The sequence below is a fragment of the Phaenicophaeus curvirostris genome, chromosome 2 (assembly GCF_032191515.1).
Source record: "Phaenicophaeus curvirostris isolate KB17595 chromosome 2, BPBGC_Pcur_1.0, whole genome shotgun sequence".
Classification (NCBI taxonomy): domain Eukaryota; kingdom Metazoa; phylum Chordata; class Aves; order Cuculiformes; family Cuculidae; genus Phaenicophaeus; species Phaenicophaeus curvirostris.
This window is the reverse complement of record NC_091393.1, coordinates 21,696,473-21,714,751: the sequence shown is the minus strand read 5'-3', so window position 1 is coordinate 21,714,751 and position 18,279 is coordinate 21,696,473. Positions and strand designations below refer to the sequence as shown.

General features: G+C 37.3%; 1 protein-coding gene across 1 annotated transcript in view; it reads left to right on the top strand.

Annotated features, from left to right (window-relative positions):
- Nucleotides 1-16,126, top strand: part of FAM83B (family with sequence similarity 83 member B) — a 40,347-nt gene extending 24,221 nt beyond the window's left edge. Inside the window, exons 2-4 of the mRNA XM_069850941.1 lie at nucleotides 3,406-3,570; nucleotides 11,547-11,671; nucleotides 13,276-16,126. Of these exons, the coding sequence (XP_069707042.1) occupies nucleotides 3,406-3,570; nucleotides 11,547-11,671; nucleotides 13,276-15,634 (2,649 nt within the window). The 3' untranslated portion in view covers nucleotides 15,635-16,126. The remainder of the gene's footprint in view (nucleotides 1-3,405; nucleotides 3,571-11,546; nucleotides 11,672-13,275) is intronic.
- The last annotated feature ends 2,153 nt before the right edge of the window (nucleotides 16,127-18,279 follow it).

The following is an 18,279-nucleotide window of genomic DNA, read 5'->3' as shown; positions in this document are numbered from 1 at the left end:
TCCTAGGATGAGGAAGAGTTGTGGTGTTCAAAAGCACTGCACAACAAAATGGGTTTTTGTCATAACATGCCCAAAGTAAGCCTCGCATGGGTTACGAGAAATCAATATTCTTGCAGTGTAGGTAGGTCTTTAACATTATTCCCTACTAGGTTATTGATCTAATGGTAGTTTTCTTTTATTGAAGTCTGACCTAAGGAAGCAATTGCGTTAGCAGATTCTTCTTTTATACTGCTTATAGCAAAGGAGGTGTTAAATGCCACACTCTGCAAGATATCCCTTAAAGAATTTTAATGAATGCCCGTGAGAGGAGTGGAAATCCTGGGATAATGAAACTGTCATTAGTACACAAAACAAACTTACAGAATAGCAGCAGTAAAAGCCTTTCATTACTTCTATAACTTAGTTTCAGTACATACTCATTAAAAGGGTTGATTTTGATGTTGAGAAAACTGAGCTATGAAGATTAGAATCCACTGATTTTTCTTACCAGAAAAAGGGTGAAGGAAAGGAAAAGCAGTAAAACTTTATTTATTTATTATTATTTATATTGTTTGTTTTCTTTAGGCCTCACAGCAAAGTTTAGAGTTAGTACCAAACATGGCAAAATTTGCCTGGATTTTGGCACTGATGTGAGTGGAGATCTCTGAATTATTGAATTGCAGACTCAGTCAGTTGGTTGAAAGCCTTCAGGAATGGAACTGGACAGCCTCCCTGAGCATCCTGCTCTACTATTTGGCTGTCCCTGTGAGAATAAGCGGTTTTCCCTGTATCCGTCCAGAAGCGCTCTTGTTTCTGTTGTCGCTTGTCCTGCCACCATTGTGGAGACCCTGGATTTACCTCCTTGAGACCTTCCCTGTGAGGCACTGGGGTTTGCTGTAAGATTCTCTGAAGCCATCTTTGCTCTAGAGTGAACAAACCAGCTCCTTCATGCACTCTTCATGGGACAAGTGATCCAGCCCAGAACATCTTGGTGGCCTTCCCTTGGACGTGCTGAGAAGGTGTTTAGTGATAAATGTAATTGTCAAATTTGACACTCTTCTTCCTCCAGCAATTGAGCCTAATTATGTTTGTGTTGCCAAGAGCAAATGGGCAGGCTAATGAGGGCGTACTAAGAGTCATCTTTGGCGCCCAGGGAATGCAGAAATGAATGGCCACTTGGTTGTCAGATCAGGATTACGGAGAGGAGGGAGGTGGCCTCTTCTCCCAAGTGACAGGGGACAGAACAAGAGGGAATGGCCTCAAGCTCTGCCAGAGGAGGTTTAGGCTGGACATTAGGAAGAAGTTTTTCATGGAAAGGGTCATTGGGCACGGGCAGAGGCTGCCCAGGGAGGTGGTTGATTCACCTTCCCTGGAGGTGTTTAAGGGACGGGTGGATGAGGAGCTGAGGGACATGGTTTAGTGTTTGATAGGAATGCTTGGACTTGATGATCTGGTGGGTCTTTTCCAACCTGATGATTCTATGATTCTAATCATTCCCAAGTTACGATATATCTGCATAGTAATGCACATGCATCCCTCTCATGACAGCAACTTATTGGCCTGCTTGCTTATGCTTTATTTCTCTCCTTCCCTCTTCATAAAGATAGATATTTCCATTCTAGTCAGTGCTGGATTTTATTTTTTCATTATTCATTCTTGTTTTTTTCTTTTCTGTATGTTTCTGGTATATCACCCTTTGCAACTACAGATGCCACAAACAAATTAGCATCTTAGATATCTGCAATAGAAAATGCTAGAATGATTTTTGAAAGCTGTACTGTCAGTTTGGAATATTTCATGTATTTATGTCGGCGTACACCAATGAATCCATTTGGGATTTCTCTCTTACATTTAAATAGATCCTTAGATGCAATGAGCACCTATTTCTGAATGATTTTGAGAAAAGGAAAGGCTAAGAAGAAATTGAGGGGTTCAGAGGGAGGGGGACACAGGTAACGAAACAAGTATTTGAGAACAGACTTTGTTCTTTGGTATTTTACCTAATGCACTTGATCTGTCTTGGCAGATGTCTGCTCAGACATAAGTGAAACAAGGCAGATGAATAAATTGGGTTGCCATGTTCAATTTATGCTGCATATCTCAGAAACAAGACCAAGCAGAAGTTGCAGTCTCAAAGTGATGAGGTCGTTAGAGTCAAGATAAACTTTTGTGATTTTCAGTCTTTCCTTTCAAATTTAGATGAAGAAATAATTTATACTGTTAAAAATCACATTTTTTTATTTTCAAAAAGTCAGTAAAATGAATGAGGTCATGCATGAACATATTACCTAAAATTTTTGAAATAATTGAATTATTTCATGCTATTCAGTTCCTTTCTGACTGGTAGATTTGTAAAGAACCTTTTTATTGCCAGGTGATGTGTTATGGTAAGGCCAAATCCTTTTGTTTTCACTGCTTCAGGAGCTGTCATTTTACTTAATGACTTAGTTATTTTACTTTTATCTTTTATTGTATGTCAGCTCTCATTAATATTTCTAGTGTTTTAAGTACATGTTTGGCATAAGTGAATCTTTTAGTTCTAAGTAGGTGGGATTCAAGAAGATAATTCAAATGACTGATACTTTGATTTGAGTATGTGCGTGAGACAATTAATTGGAAATGTCATGAAAACTCTAGTGAATAAGAACACTGTCTTTAAAAGTTACACAAATACCTGTTCTCCCCATGTTATTTTCTGTAATGCTTCAATACTAGTTCTTCCCAAATTGCTAATATATGTCAATAGCATATGGTCTCCAAAATACCATTTGCAGGACATTGTTTTTCCCAGTCAGATATATTTGCATTATTCTCATAGGATGAAGGGCATTAGTGGCTGGTGCTCAGCACTCTCTAATCTTGAACCAAACTCTCACCAGCTGTAGAAGTTTCATTGCAAAGAGTGCTGAATCAGTATGGATCCTGAAGTCCACAACTCCTCCATCTCTTTAATAGATGCTTATTGACTCATTCAGGCTCTTAGCTATTAGCTTTAGAGGAGATGATGAGAGATGAAGCACCTTGTACAAAAGCACTATCTGAATTTTCCTTTATACACTCTGCAGTTATATTACAAAGGCTTAATATTTCCCCACTGTGTTAGTATTGTTGTTGCCCCTTCTCTGCCACTGGCTTTCCTTTTCCTCCCTACAGCCAAGCTCTGTGCGCACCCATGGCACAACTTTTTGCCAGACTTCTTTCAGTTGTAACAAATGTCACACAAGCAATCATCTGACTTCTCAAAATGAAGATCCAGTGAGCTTGAAAAGCCTTCCAGGTTAAGTGGTGCCACATAGAAAATACTAGAACTTTCTGATGTGCAGAAAATAATTAATGTGTTAGTTGCACAGTGCAAACTTTGGTGAAGAGATTTATATGCATAAGTTTATACAATATAATATTTTGTGTCTTTTCTGTTTTATTCAGGTTATTGCCATTGTTATGGATATGTTTACAGATGTGGATATCTTCAGAGAAATTGTGGAGGCATCTACTAGAGGGATTGCAGTGTATCTTCTGCTCGATGAGTCAAACTTCAGTCACTTTCTGAAGATGACGGAGAAGCAAGGCTGTCAAGTTCAGAGGCTCCGGGTAAGGCTTCCTGTGCCCCTGTGCATGAACGTTCACTACTCATTCCTCCATAACTCACTGAAAAAGGAACTATTATTTAAAAGGTGATTATCAAATAGTGCTTTTTCAGATGAGCTAAGAAGTATAAATAGGTAAGCTCTCAGCACAACATTCTCTGCAAATCTTATTCTCTTTAGAATGATTTTTATCTTTTTAGAGAATCGTAGAATAGTTTGGGTTGGAAGGGACCTTAAAGATCGTTCTGTTCCAAAACTCTGCCATAGGCAGGAGGACCTTTCACTATATCAGGTTGTTGAAAGCTTTGTTCAATCTAGCCTTGAACACTCCCAGGGAGGAGTCATCCTCAATTTCCCTGGCAACTTGTTCCAGTGCTTCACCACCCTCACAGTAGAAAAATGTTTTCCTAATATCTAGTCTAAGTCTACCCTCTTATGTGTCAAAACAAAAGTATTTGAGAGAATTATATAACATTTCTCTTTTTTTTATAAAATACTTCTCTTTTATTACATATTTAGGAATACTGCAGGTTCTAAAATCTTAGCTTCCTTTTCTTAAGTCAGCTTGCAGTCAAAGCTTATGTAAATTGCTTAGAAAAATAAATGGCATACTTAATTTTATCATCTTTTTCTTTAAAATGACCCAGGATTCTGTTTTATTAGTATTTTATTAAAAATACATATTGTCACGTCTGTCTGTATCAGGTTTTAGGTATTAATACTTTTATAAATTAAATATGTAATTTTATTGTCTAAGAAGGACAACAAAAAGAAGACTTATCATTTAAATTTTTCACAAGATCCTGTATCGCCCTAATACTTAACGGGATTTAGAATGCAAACCATAATCTAATGTAAATGCTTCATAACTACTTCTAGATTTACTGTACTGTAGTTAGCACTGAAGGAATTCCATGGACATTGCCAGAGTTTCTTTGCAAAGCTCTCAGCACTGTCTGTGCTGAACTTCCATATAGGTTTGTTCCATTTCTAATTCTTTTCTTCTGTACCTAGTTAGGCTGTTTTCACACCAGGCAAGCTTTTCTTAGCAGCATCCATTTTAAGAATCTGGTCCAAAAAAAAACCCAAATAGCGCTGTGGTGTATTTGTGAGGCTAAAGAAAGCTTTTTCTTAAAATGCAGGTTTGCTCCAAAATTCTATACCATTTTTTTGCTCTGGAGTGTCAGCTAAATTCCTTAAAAGTATTCTCACATCACTTAATCATGCTTGTTTCTTGTGTAGGAGTATATGAGATTGCTCTCTGGTGGCCTAATGCACAGAGCTCTGGGAGTTTTTGGAAAGAAAGCATCAAGAATATGTTGTGTGTCTGTAAACATTGGTCATGATTGCTATCATGAAGGCAGTGTTTGGCAATATTTCCATACTCTAGAACGTGAGATACCACCATTTCCACCATTTGCTGATAAATTGGGTTAACGATGCCACAGATGTTGCAATAATGTTGCCAAAAATGGTGTATATATCTTTATAGCATCAGTTTTATTCTCCCGATTAAAAGAAATTAGGAGCATGCATTTCAGTCGATATCTCAAAAAAAGCATTAGTACCCATTTTCAAATTAATTCTATGTAATGTGTTTCTACAGCTGTTTCTAAAGCTTAACTTCTTTTGGTTGTGTCCAGGGCTGGTTTTTTAATACAGTTTTATAGACCTAGAGGCATTTATACTGTAGTTGAAAGAAAGTATACACATTAGAGTAGATTTTGTGTGGATTAGTGTGGATTGGAGAGATTTGAACTTGGCCTCTTCCATGATGTTAAGTTTTGGATGTTTCTGTTTTGTAATGCCGGGAGAAATAAAACACATCTTGACTCAGCAAGATTTACTTAGAATGCTTCAAGGTTTATCAGACAATAAAAGATATATGCCAAAGAGCTAAGCGCTAATCCTATTGTGTGCTGGATTTCCGGTTTAGCTTGAAATAAAGCTGTTCAAATTAATGGTCTTCTCATCCAAATGGTACTCCCAGTGACTGTTGCTCTGAGAATAGAAGCTTACTATTCCCTCTTAATTCTCCTGCATCTTCCTTGGGGATGAAGGGAAACTGCTGGTGACTATGAAAGAGCAGTCACTACTTCAGTTAGTACTTTGAAGAAGTTTTCTCACTTTCTTTTTCCCATAATCTCAAGGGTCACACAAAAAAAACCATCTTCAACATTTTGTGCTCTTAGCTTTTTGTCTTCCCCTTTTGTTCAGGGAAGGCAAGAAGAGGACAGAGATGTATGCATCTAGTTCTTTTCCTTAAGATGTAGCACCAGCAGCATCGATGTTGTTATTCTCTGGCATAATACGGTTCAATCTGGCAGGAGTATGGTAGATGTTCTTCATGATGAGGAATTTCTGTAAAGCTTTTCTGACTCAATGCCTTCTCTGGCTCTTTTTCTCTTCCTTTGAATCAGTAGAAAACAAGATGCAGTGATGAGCAAAATTGTACTTTTTAATTCAGATTTACAATGCAGCAGTCTGTATGAAAAAAAGAGGATTTTATTCCTAAATCTACGTTAAATGTCTGTACAGAAAGTTTTCATCATCTGTAGTCTGGCTGCATATTAGGGCATGTTTCCTTCTTTACTGAAAACTCTAACTGAAAAAAATAGATAGACTATATATTCTGTTATTTTTCTGTGGATTCAGTATAGGAGAGGATGAAACCAGGGGTTTACTAGGAGCTTTTTCAGTCTTTCCTACAGCAGTTCTTCTTGTGGGTGGGTTTTTACTTAATATTCCTGTTAACATCACCAGTGAAACTCAACTCAGATAAACAATTAATTTCCTATATTTTCATTTCTCTTTTCCAGTTTTGTTTATCTGTTTCCTGACTGTCATTCATTTTTCCTTAGTAATTAATAAGTTTTTCTTTTCTGTATCTAAGCATCTTTTGATTAGCTTTGCCACTGGTCTGCGTAGTTCCTGTGCATAGAAAGATAAGAGTTGTTACAGATTCAGATGTTTTTCAAGTCATTTTTTAAAAACTAATAGCTAATTTTTTGGGGGAGATGCTTTTTTTTCTGCTACTGACAGATGCTACAGCAAACTGTGAAACAGATTTGCACTGCAGAATGCAGCACTGAGACAGCAATCCACAGAGCCATGAGAACACTTAATGCAGTAACTTAATTCTGAATTAGAAAGAAAGAACCAATGTAGGCAACATTGTTTAATGCCTGAGAAGTCAACCAAGCTCCTCAGCTGATGCCAGATCTTCTTGTTTTATTTGATATGAGGTGAGGCATGTGGCAGAGGCTCCATGCTCTGCAGAAACCTATTTTTAGTTCTCTGGCAATAATGAGGAATCATCTGGCTACAGGAGGATGTTGAAAGCAATTTGGCAGGAACTGTTTATTACCTGATACTTCTCAGTGTTATTAGAATTGCCGAAAGAGAAGGTGGTACCCCTAATGAAATGAATTTACTTTCCTTTTGTGAAGTCTACTCCCAGATGTGCATGCTTAAATGCATAGTAGGAGCAGCTCTTGAGACTTGATTGCAGCCTATTCTTTCTCACCAGTGTAACTGCAATCATCAAAAGTTTTCCAGTATTTCTGAGTCAAAGTGAAATTTGGTCCCTGGATATACACACCCAGCACGATGTTGCATCTGTGATCAAACTTCTGTGCTTCACTCCAGTGAAGTCACTGAGATTTTGTTCAGTGGTCATTGAATCAGATTGGAAGTCAGAATAGAAGAGAACTTGAAAACTATTTAGCATTGGTGCAGCAATTTTTATATCTCAGTAAGAAGAGAGGCCCACAATAATAAATAATATTAGTAATGTGGAACAATATGAGAAATGTGACTTTTTTTTTTTCCTTTAAAACTGTTAGACTACTTATTAGGTAGACATCCTTTTTCTTCATTGTGCATATTCTTGACAGCAAGTAAAGTGTGAGTAATTGAGTATTGATAAAAACAATCTACAAATGAAAAGTGCTGAAATGAAATGTTTGAGAACAGAATATTCGCTGTAGTTATCTATCACATTGGAGGGGTTTTACTGATAAAAATAAATGTGTAATCTTGAATTATACTTCAGAATTTTAAATCATGCTTGTGTGGTACTCTCTAGGAAGATGATGGTGCAGTCATGCATAAAAAGAGGTTAAAGCTTGTTTCTTCATCATTTTCTTCATCTAACTGGATAGCCTTGATGAACATTAAGCTGCAGCCACTGGATGTTTTAAATGTGCCTGGGTGTCCTATGACCTACTGTTTAAGAAGGGAGAAGATCCTCTGTCTGGCTTCAAAAACCTCCTAAAACATGGAGTTTTTGATTATTCTTCCACATGCATCTGCTAGGATTCATTGACAAAAACAGGTTACAGGACCAGACAGACTTTCCATTTGACTCTCTGTGGCCACTCTTTCTTATAGTGATGTGTCCCAGCAGCCTAGCGTGGTTCCTTCATGATGTGTGGATTTGTTGGTTTCTAGTTTGCCCAGGATTTTCCTCTTCAGGATGCATGAGTGAATTATTGCTTTATCCGCAACGTTGCAGTGATCAGTGACACACCACTCACTGTTAGCAGGTTAGTCCTGTAGCCTGAGGTTGAAAACAAGTGGGCAGGTGAAGCCCAGCAGTTCATACCAAATGGGGCTTGAAGTTCAGTATCTATGTATTTACTGCATCTAACCCAAAATGGAGCACATCTCCTCAAATACTGTCTGAATTTTGAGCAATTATTCAAAGTATGCATCCCTGACACCTAATTAGAGGGTTTGAAGTAGGTGAAGAATGCCAGATGAAAAAGGAAGCATTATGTGAGAATGGCACATGCCTTAAATGCCAGGCTTCTACCTGCTTGTGGATGACTGCAGGGTTAAGAAAGCAGGATAATGAAGTTGCAAGAGCAATAATTCTGAAGAGAAGTAAAAGAAAAAGGGGAACAGAGGAAGCAGTGCCTACAATACTTTTTCAAAACAGCAGTTTGATGTAAATTTTATTCATTTTTAGATATGCCTACTTGAAGTTATATTTCAACTTATGAGTACCTAAGGCAAGGCTTTTTTTTTTTTTGTATATAGTATGGTAATTTGCAAGCCATTAGCTTTGCTTATGCCTCCAGCATTCCAGATTCCAAAGCGATATCCTGTCCAGTACCAGTCAGGCCTTATCTTAAGATTTGATGTGTTCACCTGGCATATTTTTAGGCCAGCTTTACTTGTTATGATTATTTGAAAATAAAATAAAATGCCTCAAAAGTCACCTTTTTCAAGTTATAATGAAATAAATATAACTTAACGTATTTACATATAAATCTGACATAGAAATGTAATTACATGGTATTTAGAATTGTGTAAAGCAATCATTGAAGTAAATGCAAATTTTATGACTAAAAAAAATAAAATATTAATTTAATATTGTGATAATCTTTAGAATGGGTAAATTCCAGTATTTTCTTTTTATCTTTATCAGGATTTACTTTTTCCTCACTATTTAAATTTCAAGTAAAAGCTTTTTAATTAATTACATTTGCTTACGACTTGAGTAGCTGCTGGGGAAAGAATGATTTTCTTGAATGGGATTGGCTTGTTCAAAGTTCAACAAAAATTGCGTTGGAAAGGCAGGAAAGTTAACTGTCATTGATAAGAAAGCTAATTGAAGTGCAGAAAACTTGAAAAACAATTTTAGGTTGTCAAAGGTGGTAAGCAGGGAGAGATGCAAAATTATGTTAACCTCCCATTTAGGAATGCAAACTGTTATTGTTATTTATTCTTTTTTAACTGTCTCTGAATATAAGCCTATGCATTCACCTTTATTTTCATTTTTAAAACTTCTACCTTTTAAAATTTTACAGCACTTCCAGGTAATACTTCTTGTATTTATCTAAATTTTATCTAAACTTTGTTTCTAACACATTTACAAGACATTTAGGTCACAAAAATAATTTTTAAATGCTGTCTTTGTACATTTTAACTGAGTTGCATTTTTGTTCAAATGCAGCTTGACAGACATGCTAAGTAAAAATGCACTAAGTAAATAAATAAGATTTAAAGAACTTGGACACATTAAGTCAAACCATAATTTGTCAGCCCAGCAGCTTTTAAATGTAACTCTTGCTTCTTTGATTCAATTCATCTTTTGACAAGCGTTTTAAGATACTAACAGTGGAAGATATACCGATTTAGAAGTATGTGTTGTTTGGAAATGTGCTTTCGTTTCATGGAGATTATCTCCTAATTTTTTGGTTTTTTTGTTTGGAAAGATAAAGTTCATTGGATTGAAGTAGGCGCTATCATTAAAACTTCTACGAGCTCTAGCTATTAGGTAAATGGTTTAGGCATCCCAATAAAGGTTGATGTAACTCTACTGCAAACTCAGTCATAGTTTATAGGCTGGCATCTTAAACTTACTTTTATAAGTTTAAACATCTCTACAAATTTCTGAGGAGGGGAAGTGGAAAGGGAGGTGCTGATCTCTTCTCCCTGGTATCCAGTTGTAGAACATATGGGAATGGCTCAAAACTGTGCTAGGGAACATTTACATTAGGAATCATCTCTTTATGAAGAGGGTGGTCAAACACTGGATCAGGCTTCTGAGAGAGGCAGCTGATTCCCAGAGCCTGTCAGTGTTTTAAGAGGCCTTTGGACAATGCCGTACACCAACGTACTTTTACCTTTTGGTCAGCCATGAAGTTGTCAGGCGGTTGGACTAGATGATCATTGGAGGTCTCTTCCTCTCCCGCTTCATGAACAGTCCTAATCCATCTCTACCTGGCCTTTACAGTCCACGTCTGCTGTGTTTTTCATGCTGTTCTTGTCCCATGAGGCAAGACATTCCTCTGTAATCACAATCTTATATTCCACTATTCTCATAAGTACAGTCTATGTATTAATCATATAGATTCTGTTTTCCTACTGACAACGCTAAATTGTGGATTTCACTCCCACAGGAATACTTGTAAATTAGCACAAATTACTGTTGCTGAAACAAAGATTGCAAGGCTGGAAACCATAGTAAATATTGTGATAATTCACGGCTGTATTCCAAGATATTTTTGTGTCTCATGAAGCATTTTGTATCTCACAGCCACATAAGGTAGATGCTCTAGGTTGTTTTGCATCGAATATAATTTTTTTTCTATAAACACCTTTATGATAAATGCTTTGAACGTTTTTAATATTATTATTAGCACAGTCCAGAGGGTATTATAACTCTTCTTTTGAATTATTTTATTTCTAGGAGCTTAATAATACCAATGACAGGAGTGAGAGAGACAGAAAAAAGGCACTGACTCAGATGAATCAATTTCATCCTTGCTCTGGGAGAAAAACTGACCTCATGTTTGAGATCCATTATGGAAAATTTCCACAGTGCAATGTACTAATTTTGCATGAGAAAAACATAAAGCTTCTCAATGGAATTTGAATTTCACCACTGCATGGAGTTCGTGCTACTTATGCATGTTGAGATACCATCTCTGAATTCAGAAATGTGATTGGTCCCATGGTGCAAAGTTGAGAAGTCTTACTGGTGGTAAAACTGCAGCGATTCTTGCACCTGGAGTTATCACTCAATCACCTCAGAGTGGCATATCTATGAGTGTAGATACAGCAGCCTTGTTCGTTTAAAAGAAAAGTGATGCTGGCTCTAGAGATGCTGTTTCTGATTACCTGAGATGCTTAGAAATTTTCTAAGTATGGAACATCAGATGATGAAATGGTTTGTTTTTTTTTCTTGTTGGAGACTTCTTGTGCCAGAACCTCATTTCTGGGAGTGGTGGCTATGGAAAATCAGAATTTCACTTTCTGTGGCCTAGGGAATCTCAACGAAGACAAAGCAATGACTTGCCATTTTGAGTTCCTAGGGGACAAGTTTGATCAGTGTTTATGACCCTGCAGAGTTAGTATGCAATAATGTAACTCATCTCCTACTGTACCTCTGACTTCTAAACCCCTAGATCCTAAACATTGACTATATTATACTAATTCAAGTATTGCAATTGTCTTTTTCTTTTTCAGAACATGAGGGTGCGGACAGTAAAAGGACAAGATTACTATTCTAAAACAGGAGCAAAATTCCATGGAAAAATGGAACAAAAATTTCTTCTTGTTGACTGTAAGAAAGTCTTATATGGTTCTTACAGGTAAGATCAGTCACTGAGGAATTTGTTGAAAATCTGTCTGACTACATGTCCTTTTGCAATTTTTTTTTTTTTTCTCCCAAAAATTCTTCCAGGAAGTTCCATGGCCAAATTTGGTTGTCTTCTCTGTGACTTAACAAATTGTCATAGATACTTATTGGTAGCTAGCCTAACAGAGGGCGAAATTTTGAGGTACTTTGTTAGTTTTCCCTAAATAGAAATAGAGGATATCGCCTTTGCTACAGCTGAAGATTTGATAAAAGGAGACCAAAAAAATCCTGATTTGTTTTATATTTTCTGAATTAGTCTTGTTTAACATTCACTCCAGTCAAGTTGCCAAAAATATTTCATAAGCTCTTTTGCTTAGTACCACCTTATAATGATCTTCTAAAGTTAACATTATAGACCCATTCTGTGGCACTCTGTAGTGTATCATGGTCAAATTTAGAATTGCCCGAGCTCAGTTGACATAGTCTCTTATTATATTTGGTTAATTTCTTTATTCTACTTTCCATTTTATTTCCAGTATATGTGTGCAAAGCATAGGCTGGAAGAACTTACAGCTTTGCAGAGTTGGAAAAAAGTGAAGTGAAAGGAGGGACGGTTTTATTTCACACATTATTAAATATTTTCCTTCTTTTCATGCTACATTTCTCTCCTTTGGCCTCCTGAATTAATTTCTGCCAATATAGTGCCTGGGTGCCAGATATACAGCCACTGCCTTTCATAGATTTCCACCACTGTAAGCTTTTCAATATTTGGTTTTTTATTTCCTCTGAGACTCGGGCAGCCCCAAATTCAGACTGATGTATGTAAACAGTAGTGAGGTAAGTGACAAATTCATAAATGAATCAGTGTAAGAGAGTCTGCCTGCTTTGACATCCGTGTGCGCTGTTAGAATCTGTGAGAATGTGATAGTTTTTCCCATTTGATTTTGAAAAGTAGCACTACCTAAAGAACCTAGCACTGCAGGGGCCAGAATCATCAATATCTGTAGAAATTAAGCTTGCTTTATAAAGAATCGAGTGATTTCTGATAGGAAAGATTACTCTGAATTCTTGATCTCTTGATGTTTAAAGTTTTTGGTCTGTTTAAAGTTAAGCTGCGGGTGGTTGGTTTTTTTCAAATATTACAAAATATTCTTCATGGCAAAAATTAATAAAAAGTCAGTGGAAACAGTTCTGCGTATTATTTGAAATTTATTTTTTTCAGCACAAAGCCACATGTTAACATTGTTTGACTCAGAGAATACAGTGGATGTAGTCAATCCTGGCTTAGTCTTTGCAGAGGTAATATTTCACCTTTAGGTTTTTCTACTCCAGTGTTCTACATCTCTGAATACTTTTTTTTGGAATATCCAATTAAGTAGTTACAGGCTTATTCCTGCTCCCACAGAAAGCAGTGAAAAGTCTCTAGCTGAGTTCACCTGATATTAGATTAGGCCTTCCAAATCCAAATTGTGTGAATAATTCCCACAGTTTATTTATTTGTTTAGAAAGTATTAATACAAAACCCAATTCTGTATGAAAACTTTCTTACCAAGAGGGACCAGTGTAATACGTTAGTTCAGAAGAATTGTTTCTAATGTTCATTTGTTCTTCTTTCAGCTTTATGTGGTCATTTGAAAAAACAAACCTCAGTATGGTTCAAGTTATCACAGGACAGCTGGTTGAATCCTTTGATGAAGAGTTCAGGACACTCTATGCCCGTTCTTGTGTTCCTACTTCATTTGCCCCAGAATTAGTGCGGGTAAACAGTCGCAGGACTCTCTGGGAAAGCGATACATACCAACACTCGGTGTCTTCCTTGGCTTCAGTTTCTAGCCAAAGAAACCTTTTTGGGAGGCAAGACAATGTTCACAAGATAGATCCTGTTTGCTGGAAAACCCGTGGAAGATACGCAGTAAATGAAATAGATAAATATGGCTTGAGAAATCAAGTCTATAATAAGCAACCATTTCATCCAAGTTTTCATATACAAAATCCAATCCAGCAGTATCAACCTAGTGAAAAAAATGAGCACTGGAAGAGACATAGTTATGCTGGGGAGAAGCCAGAAAGGACACCTTACCTATTGCTCAACAGAGGTATTAATAGAGCCAACAATCCATCAAATGCTTGGAAAATGTCATCTGATAGCCTTAGTATTGTTTCTTCTTTACGAGGAGGATATGGAAATAACTACAATACACCCCAGCAAAGTTTTGCTGATCAATTTTCACGACCAAAGATAAATCTTGCAGAAAGAAATTCAATTGTACGGAGGTCTTTTAATGGGACAGATAATCATATCCGCCATCTGCAGCAAAGGATGCCGACCCTTGAACACACAACAAAATCATTCCTTCGTAACTGGCGAATTAAGTCATACTTGAATGATCAGTCAGATTATCCAGTAGAGTCTAATGGGTCGGCCTTGGGTGACAGGTATGATAGCTATGACACAGCTGAAAATATTAAAGCTCACGCGCTATATTCTCATTCTCGCTTGCGATCATCGTTGGTGTTTCAGCCAACTTTACCTGAACAGCAGGAAGTAAGCAGCTGTGCAAGTTCTTCAAATTCAACTATAATTGGGTCAGAGGGAAGTGCAACACCTAAAGGGACATCTAATCATGCTCCAAGTGTGAAAAATGGAACAGATAATACTTTAGAAGACATTAGCACAAATGTCGCAATTAAATCAGACGCACCAAAAAAACACAGAATTCCTATTGCAGAAAACACAAAACCTAGTGTAAATTCAAATGCAACCGGTGACTCATCTCCCTACTTGTACACAACACTGTGTTCAGACAAACATGTAGAAAACTTGAAAAATCTTCAAAATGAAAATATGCTAAAAAGGAGAAGTTTTCCTATGTTTAATTCAAAGTCCATATTAGATCCTGGTGCCAACAAACATGCATCCAGTTACGTTTACAGCACATTGACTAGGCATAAACTTAAGCAGCCAGTTAGTTCAAAACTTCCAGAGGACACACTGAAGAGCTGTAAAAGTTTGCACAGTGTGACCAACCACTTGACACAGGATGAAAAGAACCTCAAAGGAGAGCTAAAGAGTCCGACTGCTAGCAAGGCAATCTCTATGGCTGCTCTCACTGAAGCTAGCAAAGAGGAGTCTTGTAAGGATTGCACATCAAAGAAAGAAAGTAAGAGTTCCCCAAGTTTTCTGAAGAAAGGCTCCCAGAAATTGCGATCACTTCTTAATCTCACACCAGACAAGAAGGAAAACTTGTCAAAAAACAAAGGTCCTGCCTTTTACAGAATGTGTAGTAGTTCTGACACGTTGGTTTCTGAAGAAGAGAATCAAAAACCAAAGATTTCAGAGAATAAAACAGATTCTTCCCCAAGGAGAAAGAGAAATACATCATCAAATTCTCAAAGTAGCTTGAATAGAAGTAAAGAAGATGTCACTGGGAGCCCATCAAAGTCTCCGAAGTCTCCGAAGTCACCAAAACCTCAAAAACCTCCATCTGATGAAGGCAATAAAAGGTGTCCCCTCTTGTGCCCCCTTGAAAGTAAGTTCATAGAAACTGCAGGAGATGCATCTACCCCCAGATTTAATACAGAACAGATTCAGTATCAAGATGCAAAGGAGATCACCACAAATATGACTCCTGAAAGTCCCCCTGTTTCTGCTCTTCAAAGAGCAAGTTCAATGACACCACAACTGGCAAGCTCGAAACGCCAAGAGGAGCTAAGATCTCGTTTGAGTGAAAGGCGTGTTTATAGTCGCTTTGAGCCATTCTGCAAGATAGAAAATGCTAGCCAACCTGCAGGAAATGCACCCAACAGCAGTTCACATCTCTCAGATATCAAATGCAAGACCTTGGGGAATAATTATGGCAGGAGTAATCACATGGTCAGCTACAACTCAACTGCTTATCATCCATTGCAGCCTAATGAAAACAAGCTGAGAGGATTTATGCAAAAGTTTGGAAACTTCCTACACAAAAGCAAGTAAAACTTTTGTTGATGGTGTTGAAATACAGCAAGAGTAGCAAAGCTGGGTATAATCTTAACTGGACAAGACTGACAGGCAACCTTTGTAGAACTTACTTGGGTTTCTTCTTGGGTCTAGGACTTTGGTATGAATGTACATATTTTTACATAATTATCCTAGAATTGTTACACTTAAGTCTTTACAGAATACCTGTGTCCAGAAGATGTCACAAGGGTTGTTTATAATGTTTATATTGTAAGATTAATTTTATATGTTTTCATTGTGAAGAAAGTGCATACGAGCATATTGTAACATTAAGTGTGTGGGGGGAAGGATGGAGAATATTTTTAAAAGTCAGATAATACTGTTTCCAAAGATTTGCCCTTTAAAAATAGAATAGCACTAGGAATAGTGGCTTGCATTTTTTTCAACACTTATGTACACTTTCAAATGCTAAACAAAATGTTAATGCATTGCATATTAGTTATCTTTAAACTGATTTTTGAAAACCTCTTTTAGACTTCATCTTGTTAATAATGTACCCCATAGCATCTATTGAACTGTTTTGGCAGCAGATGGATCTATCTTACTTTATTGAATTTTCCATGTAATATGATATTTTTCCTGAAGTATTTGGCACACAGATATTAAAGTGACCTTAATGAGACTTGTTTACATGGTTAAACTAGTGTGAACATAGGACAAGGATTAAGAAATAATTTATAAAATAAGGTGCCTTGAAAATAACTTAAACATTTGTATAACATGCCAGTATTCTGTAATATATTCTAAAAATAGCTTTTTGTTGCATTTTTCTATTTGGTGTTTCAAAAAAAAAATTGTCTGCGGACTTCAAATTCTCAGGTAAGTTTTTGAGTTTCACGTGCGACAGTCTGTTATAAATGTTGCCAGATATATTTACTACTGTAGATTTAATAACCTTTTCTTTTTTAAATAAGGTTGCAAGGGCTTAGACTAGGCATATGAGGGAGATTGCAAACTGAACCCTGTAACGCTGCCTTATGTCAGGTTGAATATTGCAAGATCTGAAGCAGTTAGGCATCTAAAAATTAGATTCATAAAGGTTAACACATCAAAAAATAAAGCCCCTCTCCTAAGCCAAAGAAAACCTCAGTAAAGGGTGATAGTAGCAAGTGTTTAACCTTAAAGAAGGTATTTAGGCACCTAATTGCAGTCTAAGAGATGCATTTGCATTCATCCGAGCCTCTCAGTCATAAAAAAAAATCCGATATTAAGTGCCTTTGCCAGGTTAACACCCACAAAAACCATAGAAATTGTGGTTGGGCAGCAGCATGGCATCCACTTCTCATCTGCAATGTGGGGCCAGAACATTCAGCTGGCTCGCGCCTTCCTGGATGTGGAGTTTGTCTCTTAGGAGAATGCCGTAACCATATAGTTGCAAAGTGCTCTGCAACAGTTTTGTTCCAAATTCAGAACTATTAATTGCTGAAAGCTTATAATCCTTGCATAGTATCTTCATGTTTCAGGAGCATGTTTTTGGAGACCTCTTTTAGTTCTAGAAGGTCCTACTGCATTTTGTTGAGGAGGCCCACAGGGAACGTCTGGGCTTTATTCTTTGGGAAGAAACACCAAAAAGGCATTTCATGTTCGTTTGTCTTCTACCTTTGGTCCTGGGAAGACATTTTACACGGAAATCTTACTTCTCACTGAGAATCTGCTCTAGCTCCTCTGAACTCGCCATAGTTTTTGTCAGTGATTCCAGTGAAGCAGTGACACCTTTTTCTTCAAGCCGTTTCTCAGGAGGCCTTATTAGGTCGATGCATCATAGCAATAACTGTTTCACTGTGGGGATGGTATTTATTCATGAGTGGCAAAGTCTTGCATCTCAATCCTCTGCTCAAAGTCTACATCTCCCCTTTACCTCTCACTATGGAAGACACGTAGAAATTTATTGATGAGCACTCGTCACTTTGTTCAGTCCTTACTGAAATGCCATGGTTGGTATTTTTCCCAAATCATTTAATCATAGATTCATAGAATCGTTTAGGTTGGAAAAGTCCTTTAAGATCATGAAGGCCATCTGTAAACCTAACACTGCCATGTTATACTACTAAACCATATCCTGAAGCACCGCATCTACATGTATTTTAAATGGTTCCAGAGATAATGACTCTACCACTTCTCTGGGCAGCCTCCTTCAATTCTTGACATCCCTTTCAGTAAAGAAATTTTTCTTAATATTTAGCCTAAACCTCACCTAATGGAACTTAAGGCTCTTTCCTCTTGTTCTATCACTTGTTACTTGGGAGAAGAGAACAACCTCTGCCTCACTATTGCCTCCTTTCAGGTAGTTGTAGACAGTGATATGGTCTCCTCTTAGCCTTCTTTTCTCCAGACAACCTCAGTTGCCTGAGCTGTTCCCTATAAGACTTGTTCTCCAGACCCTTCACCAGCTTCCTTACACGTTTTTTGACATGCTCCAGCAACTTAACAGCTTCTTGTAGTGAGGGGTGCTAAACTGAGCACAGTATTCAAGGTGCAGCCTCACTAGGACTGAGTTCAGGAGACAAGTCACTTCTCTACTCCTGCTAGCCACACTATTTCTGATAGAAGCCAGGAGGCTATTGGCCTTCTTGGCCCTCTGGGCACACTGCTGGCTTATATTCAGCTGGCTATCAACCAGC